This window comes from Corythoichthys intestinalis, unplaced genomic scaffold (assembly GCF_030265065.1).
Source record: "Corythoichthys intestinalis isolate RoL2023-P3 unplaced genomic scaffold, ASM3026506v1 HiC_scaffold_28, whole genome shotgun sequence".
Lineage (NCBI taxonomy): Eukaryota > Metazoa > Chordata > Actinopteri > Syngnathiformes > Syngnathidae > Corythoichthys > Corythoichthys intestinalis.
In genome coordinates, this window is record NW_026651597.1 from 363727 (window position 1) to 380658 (window position 16932).

At 42.4% G+C, this 16932-nt stretch overlaps 1 protein-coding gene across 2 annotated transcripts in view; it reads right to left on the minus strand.

The window, feature by feature from the left end:
* Nucleotides 1–16932, minus strand: part of LOC130911344 (F-box/WD repeat-containing protein 8-like) — a 68795-nt gene that overhangs the window by 16280 nt on the left and 35583 nt on the right. For both annotated transcript variants that reach the window (XM_057829230.1, XM_057829229.1), the window contains exons 5-8: nt 13347–13504; nt 12250–12446; nt 11942–12160; nt 3872–4002 (exon numbers count right to left, since the gene is read on the minus strand). In XM_057829230.1, the coding sequence (XP_057685213.1) occupies nt 3872–4002; nt 11942–12160; nt 12250–12446; nt 13347–13504 (705 nt within the window). The remainder of the gene's footprint in view (nt 1–3871; nt 4003–11941; nt 12161–12249; nt 12447–13346; nt 13505–16932) is intronic.

A 16932-nucleotide genomic window follows, 5' to 3' on the forward strand; every position in this document is an offset into this window, starting at 1 on the left:
AAGGTAATTATTATATAAAATAGCACCATGCATGCACCTTGTAACATTGTGAAAAAAAAAGAAGAAATGAATGGAAAAAAGTAGCCTAACATTAGCTTGAGATATTTACGTAAAATCAATGTTAACTGTTTTTTTTTTTTTTTTTTTTTTGCTTTTAACCAAGAATTTTACAGTGTTTTACATTCATATCTATAAAAACAATTCTGGGATTTACGCATTTAATTACAAGAATTTTCAACTTAAAAAGCTCTTTGTTTTGTTACGGCCGCCGCGTAACACAATATATATATATATATACATATATACGTATACACAATAGCCTAATAGCTTGAAATATTTACGTAAAATGAATGATAACTGCCCGGTTTTATTGCTTTTAACCAATAATCTAGACTGGTTTACGTTCATCTCTATAAAAAATATTTCGGGATTTTTGCATTTATTTCCAAGAATTTTCAACTTTAAAGTTCTGTTTTGTGACGGCCACCATGTTGGATTTTGTACCTCTAAATTGTAATTCAGACATTTCTGCTTCCGTATTAAAAAAAAAAAAAAAAAAAAAAAATCAGCTTTTACCCGTTTTATTTTATGTAACATTTCAATCTAAAAACTTTCAGTGCAGCACCATGAAAAAGAAGTGTTGGTTAGTTGGCTGCTAGATGGAGGAGGATGGAACAAAAATTAATGGACAGTGACAAGTTCACCTCCCTCGAGGACCTCAAGAAGAACAAGACAGAGATATCTACAAACCAACAGGCAAGTTTTGTCCACAACTAGCTGAAGAAATAAGAAACTTTGGCTCCGAAAATACATTTTTCTGCCGGAAATGTAATCTTTATATTTGACTTTCGTTTTGTTTCAGTCGCAGTCGGCAACTACGTTGGCTACCTGGCCAGGAAGGTACAGGTCAACTCCTCTGTGGCTGAGTGTGTCAAGCAGTAGCTTGCCCAGCAGGAGAAAATGGAGATCGCCGTGGAGCTCGAGAGGGGTGACCCGCCCTCTGTGATGTTCGACGCCCTGGTTGAGCAGGAGATGGGCCATGCGGTCCTCAAGCATGCCTACAGGTTCCAGGAAGGGCACAGCCGCACAGGCTGGCGAAAACACACTGCTGCTGAAATCCTTGCTCAGGCTGAGGTTCATTACTATCCAACCGGTTCGCAACTTCTCAGAGTAACTCTGAAAGTGACGCTACCAAATGCAGACGCCACGATCCATCCATACAATCACTTAACTGATTTTGCATGATTGATAGAAGACAATTCATTGTGTGCAAAACGACATTATGAAATAAAACGGCCATTGTGAAAAAAACGTTACGAAAAAATGGACTTTTTGAAACACACTACTTTTTATTTGGGTTGGGAATCTCTGGCATGAAGTAGATTCGATATGTATTTAGATACACAGGTTACGATTCGATTAAAAAACGATACATTCTCAAGGCCGAGCGATTCGATACGATTCGATGCAGTTTAAGAACGATACGGTTCAATACAGAGTGAAAAGGATACGATAGTAAACATTTGTTGTGTGTGTTCGTACAGTATTTTAAACATATAAAAAAAGAAAAAAGAAAACAACGAAATTTCATACCAATGTTATGTTTTATTTTTTTATGAAAAAAAATAAAGCTTACTATATGACCGTCATTTTGTTGGATGGGATTGATAAGAACTCCAGTGACAGACAACAATAAAGTGCAGTAATTCAATTAATTTAATTTCCTGGTGTTTTGAACACAATAGGTAAGGAATTTAAGTGCAAACTTTCAACGTAAACATCTACAAGCAAAAAATATTAATTATATGCTGCAGCTCTAGAAAAAAAAAAGAATTAAACCTGCTAGTAGTGCTGTCAACAATAATCGATGCGGCGATTAGGGTTGCCACCTTTCAGAAACAGAAATAAGGGACGCCCCACCCTCGCGCCCAAAGCCTTACGGGCGAAAAAAAAAGGGGCATCCCCAAAACTCCTAAAATGCATAGAAATGTATGTATTTTTAGATGAGAAAATTGTATTGTGCACTTTGTGGGCATGACAGTTTCCCTGCAGCAGATTTTTTTCCCCCTCCAGGTTAGTGAAAACGAAGTTGTGAATATCGTAATTAACATTTGTGTTGTCGGCACTGAATCCGGTCACGTGATGCATTGACAAGCCAAATTTCTTAAGGGAATGTTCCAGGATAGCTACAATTCCAGCAGCTGACTCGTCTGCATTCTCTATGAAGTCCAGCATTTTGTTGGTGAGCCCAGACTCTGGACTGAAGTACTGGACAGCAAGGGGAACATCTTCCTGCTCAATTTATTTGAGGCATCGGTCTGTATGGAGAATGGGATGGGTGACGTTAAGATCTTAAGCACATCACCCACTGCCTTTGGACCCAGGACTTGTTTCAACAGTGCCTCTTGCTTGTTCTCCCCAAAGTCATTTTCTTCACCATTTTGGAATCACATAAAAATCTTCTGATTGACCCTGTGTCCACAGTCAGCACTATTGTAGCTTTGGCTGGCTACGTTTTACTGTGTGGTATACCGTAAAATCTCATTGTGCTGAAAAATGACATTATGAAATAAAAGGATATTGTGGAAAAAGGCATTATGACATAAAAAAAAAAACCTTTGTGAAAAACACTTTTATAAAATCTTTTTTTTTTTATTATAATATTAACTTATTTTACAAATGAGGGCCGTTTTACAGAATTTGTCTGTTATTTGTAAAAGAGTATTTAAATGTTTAAATCAAAATGTTGTTTTTATTTATTTAATTGTGTCTCTTTTGGGGTTCCATAACTGAAAGTCATTTGTTGTTATTACCTTCCAATGAGATACCTTCCAGAATGAGATACAATTTTGCTGCCGACTATGGAGAAGAAATATGTTCTTTTGGTTTATTTATTATCATTACAAACAGGCATTGTTAAATGTTACCAGTTCCTTCGAGAGGACCTATATTTTGGTATGCGGTGGGTGGTTAACAGTACACTTGCTTGAAAGTTAGGAATGTAAGTCGGAGAGGCAATATGTTACAACAGTGGCAGTTTGACCCTTTTATTGTTTTTTTTAATTTTTTTTATTTATTTATTTTTTTTCTAAACTAATTTCCTTTAGGGGCAAAATGAAATTAGAAGAAAAAAGTAGACTTTTGACTGCCATTGTGTTGAACATTTTATCACTGGAAAATCCTAATGTGATTATGCTTATTGTTAACGAGCGCTCATTAGTGACAGTGGGGTAGCAACAGATGGCGCTAAAGGTCCCTAAGGCCCCTTCGAACTGCTCGTTGACCTTCGATTGGCCGTGAGATGATTAATCACACCCTTAGAAGCTTAAAACAATGCCAATGAAATTTTAATCACAAAAATGCTCATCACTATTAGCAGCGTACTTCCCTTTTCAGGGTATGAATTTTAAAATTGAAACCTGTTTCCCTGGCAGTGTGAATTTTGGCAGGTGTGCTTATTCAATAGCTGAACCACAAAAGACAAAAAAAAGGCTGGAAAAGACAAGCCAGTTTGAAGTGACAGATTTAGTGTCATTTCCACTCGCATCCCCTGGAATTTATTCAATTCAGCCTCAAAATAAAATTTGACTTCCCAACTTCAATTTTAGTTAGGCTTGTCAATTTTGTGTGGATCCACACATGAAAAGTCCAAGAAGTCGTTGCACATATATGTGGCTTGTATGTGTGATTTTCTTTGTCCAGTGTTTTTTTGTGTGATTATTTTGTGTTTTATGAGTGTGTGGATGCTTCTGTGGTTTTGTTTGCTTTGAATGTGTTTTTATATGAGCAGGCTTTATGAAGTATTTGTGCTTGTTTTATACACTCTATAAATTTTTTTGTGCTTTAGTGTATGCTAAAGCAAGACACCCACCTCCTGTCTTTGTTCCCACAAAGCATCATGTGCGGTGCGCTGACATCATCAAATTGCACACAAGTGAAGTCGCCTGGTGCATCTCCGACACACGCCAGTGCCTTGCCCGTCTCTATGTTGTACACGTGGATCTGCAAAAGGAAAGACACACATTTAGCATGTCACACTCTTATAGTGGAAAAACATCTCGATTGGTGGTGTGGTGCGGTTTTTTTTATCCACTTGAATGACGTGTTAAGACATTTTAAAATTTGATTTGAAACAATGCCTTTCCACAATGATGTAATTAGGGGTTCATATAATTATCCAGCACGGGACAGAGTCAAGCCCAATTGTCTTATCAGATTAAACTATTAAAACGCAAAAGAGATGACCAAGTGATCCCCTAACACGCTAGGAGACTAGATAAACACGTTCCACAAAAGGCAACAAAAGAGGAATGATGTAATCCTCAAAGGGAGCCACCTGAGTCTCTGTGTGTTGCTTATTCGGGCCAACAGAGCATTAAGTGCAAGTGCACACATAGCCACACACACCCCTACACACCCCCCCACACACCATTGTGTACACACGGCACTGTAGGCAACAATGATGGTCGCTAAATTTTAAAAAAGTCAACTTAAGAGTTGTAGGTTCACCATTGTGTGTTCTCAGAGTTTTTATCCTTGAATATTGGCCATCTAGTCTGCTCAGAAGACAACAGCTGTTTCTGCTCTAACAGTCAATCTTGGATTATCATTTATTCACTTAAAGCCAATGATGACACTCTTTATTTAAAGGCGTAACTCCTCACGTCTAAACAACATGAAAAAATCAGGTGAAACATGCATCAAGTGAAGTGTGCTCTCTAGGCTAGCCTAGCTTATATAGAGGCGCAAATACACATGAGCCAAGTACACTGAGGGCTGGCAGCAACCCACTGAAGGCTCAGCGCTATTCCTGGCTTTGCGCCTTGCAGCCCACCCATGAGTGCTTGGCATTACCTTTTAAAGAGGCCCCAGGGTAAGACCAGAGTAAGAACAAGCCAACAGCCCGCAGAGGTGCTTTATGTTTAGAACATGTCGAGTACCAAAGAGGTCAAACACTGATGCTACTCTTGGGAAGGGCACTTTCACATTAGACCAAGAGGACCAGGATCCGGTTGGAGAGCTATCTCGCAAAAACACTTGCAAATGAGGAATTTTACTATCTGGGGCTTTGCAAGGCAAAGGCGCACTCACTGACTGGACAAATGTAGAAGAGGAAATACCTCCCTGCTGGGAGGGGAGGCAACGTGGAGCGTCACAGAAGCTGCACGTAATGTAGCATTACCGCACCCTGGACCGCTTGCATTCACAAGCCAAGTAGCCCTTAAAGTGGACCAAGATCCACGATTTTTGAACCGGAGTTTGTTTGTTTGGTCTGAACTAGAGTTCGAATGCGCGTTCACATTTACAAAAAAAAGCCGACTATCTGAGAAAAAGAACTCTGTTTCGTTTAAAACAGACCAAACAGTGCTAGAGTGAAAGTGCCCTAAGTTACACATTGACTGTACAAAATTTGTTTTTTGCTTTAATGGGTTGCCAGAGATATTTAAGGGAAAGTACAGAAAACTAGTGTGCTCACTGGGACTCTGGAAAATGACCGAATCAGAGCCATTGCAGGTCATTCAGTTAAGATGGGTCAGCTCTCTTAAGGGGTAGCTGGGTATGAAAGGGGTATGAAAAATACCAGTACCTGTTGTGCCGTTTGCAAAGACACCGCTTCAAACTAGTATCCTACATATAAGAAAAGGTGTCTTGTTATTATTGACGCCTGCCATTTCGTCAGAAGCAGGTGAGTTTCACATAGTGGAACATTTCATTGGGAATGGTGTGACAATTCTTCTTTAACCTAATCAACATGACTCCCCGATTTTCTGATGTAAAGCATATCTGTTCTCATATTTGAGAAACGGTGCGTCGCCTTGGAGTAGAGATCAACCAATATGGGTTTTTCTGGACCGATACCGATTATTAGTAGTTACAGGGGCCGATAACCAATTTTTGGAGCAGATATTCGTTTGCAGTAAAAGTGTAAAAATTGGCGTTAAAAAATGGAATAATGCAAACGCTGAACTTCAGTGAAATGCGTAAAGTATGCTTATTGAATAAAACAAACAGAAAAAAGAGCTCCAGAAGTGCTGAATTTCCTAGACTCAGGAACATCTCTTATAAAGTTGAAAAAAAAGCTCCTGGCATCCATTCGGTCATCTACCGCCGTTGCCCCAGCCGTGCGGCTTGGCCGTTCGTTGCCGTTGAATCGGGATGCGGGTCGGGTCTTACCAAATGCGCTACTGCCCTCCAGTGGCCAGTTTTATTGCTTTAAAATGGATTTTCAGCTTTGTGCTTTGGAGCTACTGTAAATTGAATCAGAACCCAGAAAAGACACGTCTTTGGAACACTAAAACAATCAAAAATAGAACGTATTTATACGTTTTGGGGAGCAAATGAGTTAAAATTAACGATGCTGACATATGTTTGGGTTTGATCTTGCCACAGATGCTTCGGAGCCAAAGCTTCAAAGCGCTGCATGCGTCAATCATCGTTTGACTTGTTAAACAGTGGCAACTCATTGCGTGTTGAGTGAGCAGCTTCAGCGGTTTTGAGTGGACTCACTCAATTAAGCATTTAATAAAGCCACCAGGGGTCGCGTTAACCGGATATTTTCCGTCATTGACCGTTTTTTTAAAACGGTGACGGAAAAAACTGAAGTCCGTCCGTCATTTTGACAGGTTGCAATTCACACCCCAGACCACAGGGTGGCGAATTAGCATATTAATTAGCTATTGTCTCTCTTAATGCATGACGTCGTTGGCTATTCTGTCAGAATATTGTAGCGTCACCGGGGTCTGGCGGCGGCACCGTGATTGACACATCAACGCGAGGTTCTTATTGGTGCACCCGGTGTGCCAGTGCGTCATCCAATTGGTGGACTAGATTACCGCCTGTGTATAGACCCCAATCACATGACGTCACAACTCCGCCCCCCTGACCGGAGCCGCCATATTGTGTGTCAGCTCGTCGCGTTTACACATTACCGCTACGTACATGCCTCCTATTATGGCGTGTTTTTCTGCTCGTTAACATTAATAATCAAAATGGTGAAGGCGTGTGTGGCGTTCGGTTGCAGTAACAGAGAAGATAGACGGAGAGACTTGAAGTTCTACCGTATTCTGAGAGACCCGAAGATGAGAGCGAGATGGACTGCTGTAATTCGACAAGAAATCTGGGCACCAAACGATCACCACAGACTATGTAGTAGTCATTTTATATCTGGTAAGATGCATTTAAAATATATTTAGAAGATTTTGGGCTGACAACCACAATTAAGATCATTGTGTGACGTTGGTGATTGGGGTCTATTTCGTTGCCTCTTTTTCTTTGGGGGCAGAGTTGTTGGCAGTAAGCAGAGTAAAAAGGGAGAAAAATACCACGACTGCCGTGTCTAATTTTTCGCCGCCAAGTAAGCGTTACAATATTAATTAAAAATGAATGAAAACTAAATAATATTGAATATGTCATCATTATCATTTTAAAAATTTAAGTGACGGGTAAAAATAGATTATGACCGGATTTTTATGACCGTCAGTCAAAATGACAGACAACGAAAATGTCTAGCGCAACCTCTGAAAGCCACACATTTTTCTACTTCTTTATTCTTGTTTAAAAATAATTCGGTGGGACAGTAACATGTTTAAAACGTATCCTAATTATTACATTTGAAGTGCTTAACTCATTTGCTCCCAGAAACGTAGAAATACATTCTATTTTTAAAACCTTCATTATCCCAAAAACGTATTTATACGTCTTTTGCGTTTTTTTTTTTTTTTTTTTTTTTTACAAAAAGAATCTATAGCTTGCGATCTATGAACGCACAGTACGTCGAACTTTGAGGCAGATGGGCTACAGCAGCAGAAGACCACGCTGAGTGCCACTCCTTTCAGCTAAGAACAGGAAACTGAGGCTAAAATTTGCACAAGCTAATCGAAATTGGACAATAGAAGATTGGAAAAACGTTGCCTGGTCTGATGAGTCTCGATTTCTGCTGCAACATTCGGATGGTAGGGTCAGAATTTGGCGTCAACATGAAAGCATGGATCCATCCTGCCTTGTATCAACGGTTCAGGCTGGTGGTGGTTGTGTAATGGTGTGGGGAATATTTTCTTGGCACTCTTTGGGCCCCTTGGTACCAATTGAGCATCGTTGGAACACCACAGCCTACCTGAGTATTGTTGCTGACCATGTCCATCCCTTTATGACCACATTGTACCCAACTTCTGATGGCTACTTTCAGCAGGATAATGCGCCATGTCATAAAGCTGGAATCATCTCAGACTGGTTTCTTGAACATGACAATGAGTTCACTGTACTCAAATGGCCTCCACAGTCACCAGATCTCAATCCAATAGAGCATCTTTAGGATGTGGTTGAACAGAAGATTTGCATCATGGATGTGCAGCCCACAAATCTGCACCAACTGTGTGATGCCATCATGTCAATATGGAGTACTGGTGCACGATAATTATTGGTCCGATAATTATCAGTCCGATTATAGGAATTATGACGTCATCCCGATAAATCCAGTAACATTTATAATAGGACCGATAATATGTACTGTTCTGGCTTTACAGTTTCTAGTATGGGAAATCAGTTGACCATTTGCGGGCCATTGCTCCCACCTGCTGGTCAGAATGATTCACTGCATCTATTTTTTGTTACAGTAGTTTGGTTTAATCCAGTACTTCTCAAATAGTGGGGCGCGCCCCCCTGGGGGCGCAGAGCGATGCCAGGGGTGGCGCATGTGACCTCGGGGAACATGCTTTTTTCTTTTCTTTTTTTGCCATACTAGAATAAAGTGTACTTGCGCATCCACTCAGTGGGTGGCAGTGGCGCTCTCATTTTTAAAGTGCGCGCAGTATTTTTGAAGTAAGCAAGAGCACACAGACAAGAGATATGAAGAGCTTTGCGCCGTTTTCGAAAGCTGTTTTCCGGCCGGACTCACGCAGCGACCCACTGTCTTCTCCGGTTCTCACATGTCCGCCCGAGACGTGCCATTTTCGGCTTGGGATCGTCACGACGACCGCCGTCACCCACGGTTCTCCCTCGGCCGCCGAGAATGCGCTTTTTTCGGGCTGTTTGCCTTTTGGCTTTCACATTTAATACAGTGGTAGGTGAGGAAAGACCACTGTTTACTGTGTCTGAAAATGATTATAGCAGACATCCGGAAGCCAAATCAATTAAGACGCCACTTAAAGACATTAGACCCCAATCTCATTGATAAGCCGCTTGGTTGTTTTTCAGCGAAAACGTGCCGAATATTGCCAATAATCGTCCTGCTTTGTCAGTGTTATATAAGTAAACCAGTGAGCACTGTTAGCATGCTCAGTTGAAAATAACCCCACGCTATTGCAAACTGGAGGTGATACTGTGAGCGGCGAGCAGCGAAAATAAAAACTGTCTTTTTGTCCAAAGACACTCTTTTTCCCTTCTATTCGGTTTTGTTTTTTCGGTCAAATTTTTTGGCATATTGTCCTCATGAGTTAATGTTTCTAATCAATTTGAATTTGTTATTATTTACTTATTTTATTTTTCAGTATCAAATGTTAAAAATGTACCTTGAGTATTTTTACAGTTTGGACTTTTTTTTTTTTTTTTTTTTAAATCCAGGCAAATTGATGTGCGTTAAGTCTTTTCTGTTACAAACAAAAACAGTAGCCACGTTTACATGCTGACTTTTATTCATACCGATTCAAATCATTCCGAATGGAAATTTCAGATGAGCTGTTTACATGTCACTTCATGTATTCCGATCCAGCGTTTACATGTGACTGCCTTTATTCCGAAAGGACGTTTGACAACTGCCGTCTGACATGCGCAGATTAATCAAAACAAAGCGTCACGTTGCAAAACATGGAGATCGATCGTCGGAGTGCTGCTGTTTTAACTTTAACCCACTTGTTGTGTTTGTTGGGTCGTATCCACTTCTGCTGTTTTGCTCTTTTGCCTTGTAGTAGCCGGTTTTCAACCGGTTTCTAATCTGGTCAACGCTCCGGTCTATTCCGGCTTCGTGTAACCTCTCGTGAACTTTTTTAAATAGTTCACTGTTCCTCGTTTTACGCCGAGCAATTATATTCAATTCTTTTAAAGTTTGAATTAAATACAATCTTTCCGCCGGACTCCAGTTTGGTGCACTGTGCTTGGAAGCCATGTTGCAAGTGACGTTACTTACGTCACAAAGTGACGTCACCATGTCAGTACGGAGCATGTGCAGAAAGAACGCAACCAGGCACCATTCCGCTTCCCTGTTTACATGATATAATTTTACTTCTAATCGGTTTGGGAAAAGGAATATTCCACCCCTGTGAATCGGAATGAAATTCCATTCGGTTTGGGCCTGTTCATTCTGAACGAGGTGTTTATATGGAAGACATTTATTCGGTTTGAACAAATATTCCGATTGTAATTGGAATATTTGGCTCCATGTAAACGTGGCAACTGTTGAGAAAGTTATACTTTATAAGTTGATCTCTGTTATTTTCTGTAATAGAAAAAAATGACCATGTGAGGCAGAGGCGTACTTATAATAGTAATATTATAGTTGGGGGGGGCGCGAAATATTTAGGTCTTCCTTGGGGGGGCGTAACAGAAAATAATTGAGAAGCACTGGTTTAATCACTTACACATTGCGGTGTCTAGCGATAGCATTGACAGTCGTGAATGCTTTCTGTTACGTTTCCACCTCAGAAATATATGTAAGTCTTTTATGTTTACTATAACATATGGATGTGCAATATATGTTTAATTCTGTGGTGAAGGGTCATATGTACAGAACTTCATAAGTTGTGTTATAGAAGCCAGCCAATGCTTTAGTAGCTCAAGCTAGTGTGCTATGCTGTACATATAATAGTTTTGTATATAAGTTTATTGTGCAGTTTGTTGTATATTGAGTATTGAATATGTGTATTTTTCTGTTGTACTTTCACAATATTAAGACGAGTGTCTTCCCATAAAAGCAAGGAAAGACCAAGCCTTGTTGTTTATGGAAGTGCATTCATTCTTAGCTGGCTGTCGGGCAGTGCAGAAGTAACCACACTGTTTTGTTCATGTCATTATGAAAAATCGGATGAGATCAAAGACAAATCTATGTTGATTCAACCACTATGTTTTTTTTTTTTTTTTTTTTTAAACCTCCAGGTGTTCAAAAACTCAGGTTATACATTTAAAAAGTTATATATTTATCATCGGTTATTGATATCAGTATCGGCTTTGAGTAGTAGGAAGTTATCGATATCGGTTTCAAAAAATGGATATCGTGCACCCCTAATATGGACCAAACACTCTGAGGAATGCTTCCAGCACCTTGTTGAATGAAGAATTGAGGCAGTTCTGAAGGCAAAAGGGGGGTCCAACCCGTTACTAGCATGGTGTACCTAATAAAGTGGCCGGTGAGTGTGTATATATATATATATATATATATATATATATATATATATATATATATATATATATATATATATATATATATATATATATGTATATATATATGTATATATATACTTGTTTTTTAATTATACTTTGGGAAAAAAGTGAAAAAAACATGTCCTATATGTACTGGACTGTCTCAGGAAATTAGAATACACAATATTCTAATTTCCTGAGACAGTCAGGAAATTAGAATATTGTGTATTCTAATTTCCTGAGACAGTCCTGTATATATACACAGGACTGTCTCAAAAAATTAGAATATTGTGTATTCTAATTTTCTGAGACAGTCCAGTATGTCTTTCCAATGCTAAATCTGAATAAATACATCGGGGCATGGGGGGGTGCTACTTCTCAGTTTTTCACTTATCGCGGGGGGGGTTCTGGTCCCCATTAACTGCGAAAAACGAGGGATCACTGTACGTAAAATTTCCAAATATCGGCGCGGCCGATAATCGGTCCATCTTCTACATTGGAGTATACCAATAAATCTGTTTTTCTAAAATGTAATTGTTCCGTGATGTTTTTGAACTTCCAGTGGCACATTTTCCTTTGGATTTTTCCTCACCTTGTTGCCTCCATCATGCATAGTCCAGCTGCTGTGCTTGACTCCCAGCGCGACGAGCTGCTCAGAGGCATCCAAGCAAGTGACGGGGTGACCGTACACCGAGTGAAGCGTCCTCGGCTCTTCCTCTTCGTCAAGCAGGTACACGGACTCCCCAGCCGCCGCTGCGGTGAGCGCACGTCGCTGACCCCTGCTGCCGGGCACCAACACCAAATTGTAAACCTAAAAGACCAAAAATACAAACAGAAATCCTTACTAATGCGTGAGAAAATAGTAATTAGTTGTTTTTTTTTTTTTTTCCAATAACTGACGGGCTTAGGAAGGCGGATCAGGGAAAGCATCTTCCATGTGCCGCAGTCATCAGCACCGTCTAGTCTGACATCACAATCTGTGGCGGAAGCCAGGACCGAGCCATCCAGGCTGAGGACCAAGGCCTCGTGGACTCCTGCTGTTTGGTGGTGGTAAATGGGCTCACCACCCATCTGTGTGCTCCACAAATCCACACAACCTGGAACACAAACCAAGCACCGGTAGTTTAGGACATGCAACCTACTGCTTTTGAAGATAACTTAGCTATTTACTAATCCACAGACAATGTTTCTAAAATATTACTGAAAAAATATAGTCCCCGGGTTACGACGGTAATTACTATGCTTAGCTGGTATTTCATTATACTACGGTATACGATGCCCTCCATAATTATTGGCACCCCTGGTTAAGATGTGTTTTTTTAGCTTCTAATATACATATTTTTTAATTCAAATAATATGGGACCTTAATGGAAAAAAAAGAGAAAAATCCAACCTTCAATACAAGTGCATTCATTCAGAGGGGAAAAAAATCCCATATATAGAAAAAATTATTTGACATCAAATAATGTGTGTCACAATTATTAGCACCCCTAGTGTTAAAATGTCCTGGTATTTCAAAGCATTCATGATGCCATGCACCCGAACAAGGTTCCCAGGGCCTTTGGAAGTGAAACAGCCCCACAGCATCACTGACTCACCCCCATACGTCACAGTGGGTATGAGGTGCTTTTCAGCATGCGCATCTTTCGTGGCAGGCCAGACCCACTTAGAGTGTTTGTTGCCAAAAAGCTCAATCTTGGTCTCATCTGACCAAAGCTTCAACTTCAACCAGGCTTCAACTGGGACCATGTGCTATTCAAAAAGATTTATAATTTTAATACCTACTTGATATTTTTGAGGGAAAATGCTATTCCTGGTACATTATTTTGAAATGCATGTATTAACTTCTGTTATCTTTACAAACCTAGAAATATACTGTATTGGCCAGTATTATGTTTTTAGAAGATCACAATTAGAATAAGAACAAATGGTATTTTTAAAAAATTAAATACGTTCATTCATTTCTTGCGTCACAGTAGCAAAAGTAAGCAGCGTACCATCTCGGTAGGCAGCGGCCGCCACGTCGCCAGCAACCTGCACGTGTGTGACATGCGGCCTGGGTTCGCTGAGCGCTGACAGTCGGTTGGATTTGAGATAAGATGACGGCAGGTCCCAATGCGACGTGTTCCACAGCCTTGTGTCACCCGAAGAGTACCTGAGGGGTACCACAGGTGAGCGACCACATTACACGATAGCAGGGTATTGATGGACATCACACTCAATCGTTCCAATGAATTCTCGGGGACAAAATTGTATCTCATCCATTATCATGAATAATTGGGTTGTGGGCTTCCCATGGGCTCACCACCTGTGGGAGGGGCCAAAGGGGTCGGGTGCGTAGGGAGTAGAGAAGCGCCGAGCAGGTGTGGGCTTACTTATTGCCGCCCGGCTTGGCACCTGTACGTTGGGATTTACCCCGGTAGTGGAGAGGGTAGCCTCCCTCCGCCTTCGGGTGGTGGGGTGGGTCCTGACTGTTGTTTGTGCTTATGCACCAAACAGAGGATCAGGGTACCCACCCTTTTTGGAGTCCTTGGAGGGTGTGCTGGAGAACCCTCCCTCTGGGGATTCCCTAGTTCTGCTGTGGGACTTCAATGCTCACGTGGGCAACGACATTGAGACCTGGAGGGGAGTGATTGGGAGGAACAGCCGCCCCAATCAGAACCCGAGAAGTGTTCTGTTACTGAACTTCTGTGCTCGTCACGGTTTGTCTATAACAAACACCATGGGTGTCCATATGTGCGCTTGGCACCAGGACACCCTCGGCCACAGTTCGATGATCGACTTTGTTGTCATGTCATCGGATTTGCGGCCGCAAGTGTTGAACACTCGGGTAAGGAGAGAGGGCAGAGCTGTCAACTGATCACCACCTGGTGGTGTGTTGGCTCCAATGGCAGTGGAAGAGGCTGGCCTGCTCTGGCATACCCAAATGTATTGAAATGTGACTGCTGGGAACGTTTGACAGAATCCCTGTCAGAAAGATCTTCAACCACCACCTTCAGCAGAACATCTCCCTTGTCCTGGTGTGAGGTGGGAGACATTGAGTCCAAGTGGGCCATGTTCCATGCTTCTATTGTTAAGGCGGCCGATCAGACCTGTGGCTATAAGGTGGTTGGTGCCTGTAGTGGCGGCAAACCCCAAACCCGCTGGTGTAAGGAATGCCGTCAAGCTGAAGAAAGAGCCCTACCGGGCCTACCGGCTGGCCAAGCAGAATGCAACTTTGGCAGTTGCTGATGCAAAAACTCGGACATGGGAGGAGTTTGGCGAGGCCATGGAAAACGATTTCCGGACGGCTTCGAGGAAATTCTGGTCCACCATCCGGCGTGTCAGGAGAGGAAAACAGTGCACCATTAAGACTTTGTATAGTGGAGATGGGGTATTGCTGATCTCGACTCGAGACGTCACAAGTCGGTGGGGAGAATACTTCAAAGACCTCAATTCCACCGACACGCCTTCCTTTGGGGAAGCAGAGTCTTTGGACTACGAGTTGGGCTCTCCTACCTCTGGAGGCGAAGTCACTGAGGTGGTTGGAAAGCTCTTCCGTGGCAAGGTGGTGGATGAGATCTCTGCTCGGAGTTCCTAAAGGCTCTGGATGTTATGGGGCTGTTCTGGCTCACACGCCAACATCGCGTGGACAGTGCCAATGGATTGGCAGACCGGGGTGATGGTCCCCCTTTTTAAGAAGAGGGACCGGAGGGTGTGTTCCAATTACAGAGGGATCACACTCCTCAGCCTCCTTGGAAAAGTCTATTCAGGAGTGCAGGAGAGGAGGGTCCTTCGGGAAGTCGAATCTCAGATACTGTCACGTATTAATGTTTCAGCCATTAATGTATTAATGTTTCTGCCATTAATGTCTCATCTTCTTGCATGTGTAATATTTCAGCTATTAATGTTTCATCATATTGCTCCACACTCATACATCACGAAACCCTTTATTATGTCGCTTCATACTCATGCATCACAAAGTCATTTATTATGTCATAAAGAATAACTGAGAAAACTATAAAAGCCTCGAGCAGACAACATCCAGTGTCAGCTCGTACTGTCATGTACGAGACGGAGGACCCAGTTGCGTATCGCAGACACAGGATTTTATTGATTTTGACAGGTAAGGAAAAACTATCAGATCAAGCGATAATGGCAAGTTGACATGCAGACCTATGTTTATTCACCCGCTGCCTCTCAGCCTGTTCCAGTAGCTGCATCTCAGCCTGTTCCAGTTGCTACTCCCAGTCATTTAAACCAGCCTGTGCCCATGGAGATCGGCCGCGTTGCCCTAACTCCTGAAGAGCGCCAGCAACGTTTCTTCTCTAACCTGTGTCTGTACTGCGGAGGTGAGGGTCATCGAATCACAACCTGCCCAGCAAAAGCCAGAGCTCACCAGTCATCGAATCGCAACCTGCCCAGCAAAGGCCAGAGCTCACCGGACGTCGGGGAGATTCGGGTGAGCTCAACGTGTCTTCTTTCTCCCCCCATTCGTAAACCCTTGCTCCAAATTCGCCTCCTGCTGACTGACACCATCCATACCTTGACCGCTCTCGTCGACTCTGGAGCGGAGGTCAACATCATGGATGTGGATCTGGCCCAGCAGCTCGATATTCAACGTCACCAACTTTCTCCACCTGTTCCTGCACAAGCTCTGGATGGACATCTACTCGGCACAGTGACCCACATCTCAGCCCCGGTGACCATGCTTCTGTCCGGAAACCACCACGAGTCCATTCAGTTCCATCTGCTCCGCTCACCAGGTCAGTCTCTCATCCTTGGTTATCCTTGGCTGCGCCAGCACAACCCTAACATAGATTGGGAAACTGGAGTAGTACAAGAATGGGGCAGGGGATGCCACCAGACCTGCCTGAAGGAGGCGGTCATACCCACCAACCCTGAACCTATCGGTCCTGTTAACCCTGAACCTGTCAGTTCTGTGTCAGATATCTCCAACGTGCCTGCCTGCTATCATGGACTCAGTGAGGTCTTTAACAAGACCAAGGCCACGTCGCTACCCCCGCACCGACCGTATGACTGCGCCATAGATCTCCTGCCCGGCACAGTGCCACCAAAGAGCCGTCTGTATTCCTTATCTGCACCAGAAAGAAGTGCCATGGAGAAGTACATTAATGAATCACTAGCTGCCGGGTTAATCCGTCCATCGTCCTCGCCTGCTGGAGCTGGATTCTTCTTTGTACCGAAGAAGGATGGCTCTCTCCGCCCATGCATAGATTATCGTGGACTCAATGACATAACCATCAAGAACCGCTACCCCCTGCCACTCATGTCATCTGCTTTTGAACTTCTCCAAGGTGCCACTGTGTTCACTAAACTGGATTTGAGGAGCGCTTATCACCTGGTTTGAATGAAAGAAGGCGATGAGTGGAAGACGGCATTCAACACGCCCTCAGGACACTATGAGTACCTAGTCATGCCCTTTGGCTTAACCAACGCACCTGCAGTATTTCAGGCCCTGGTAAATGATATCCTGCGAGACATGCTCAATATATTTGTGTTTGTGTATTTAGATGACATACTGATATTTTCCAAAACCATGTCTGACCATATTAATCACGTCCAGCAAGTTCTGCGCCGTCT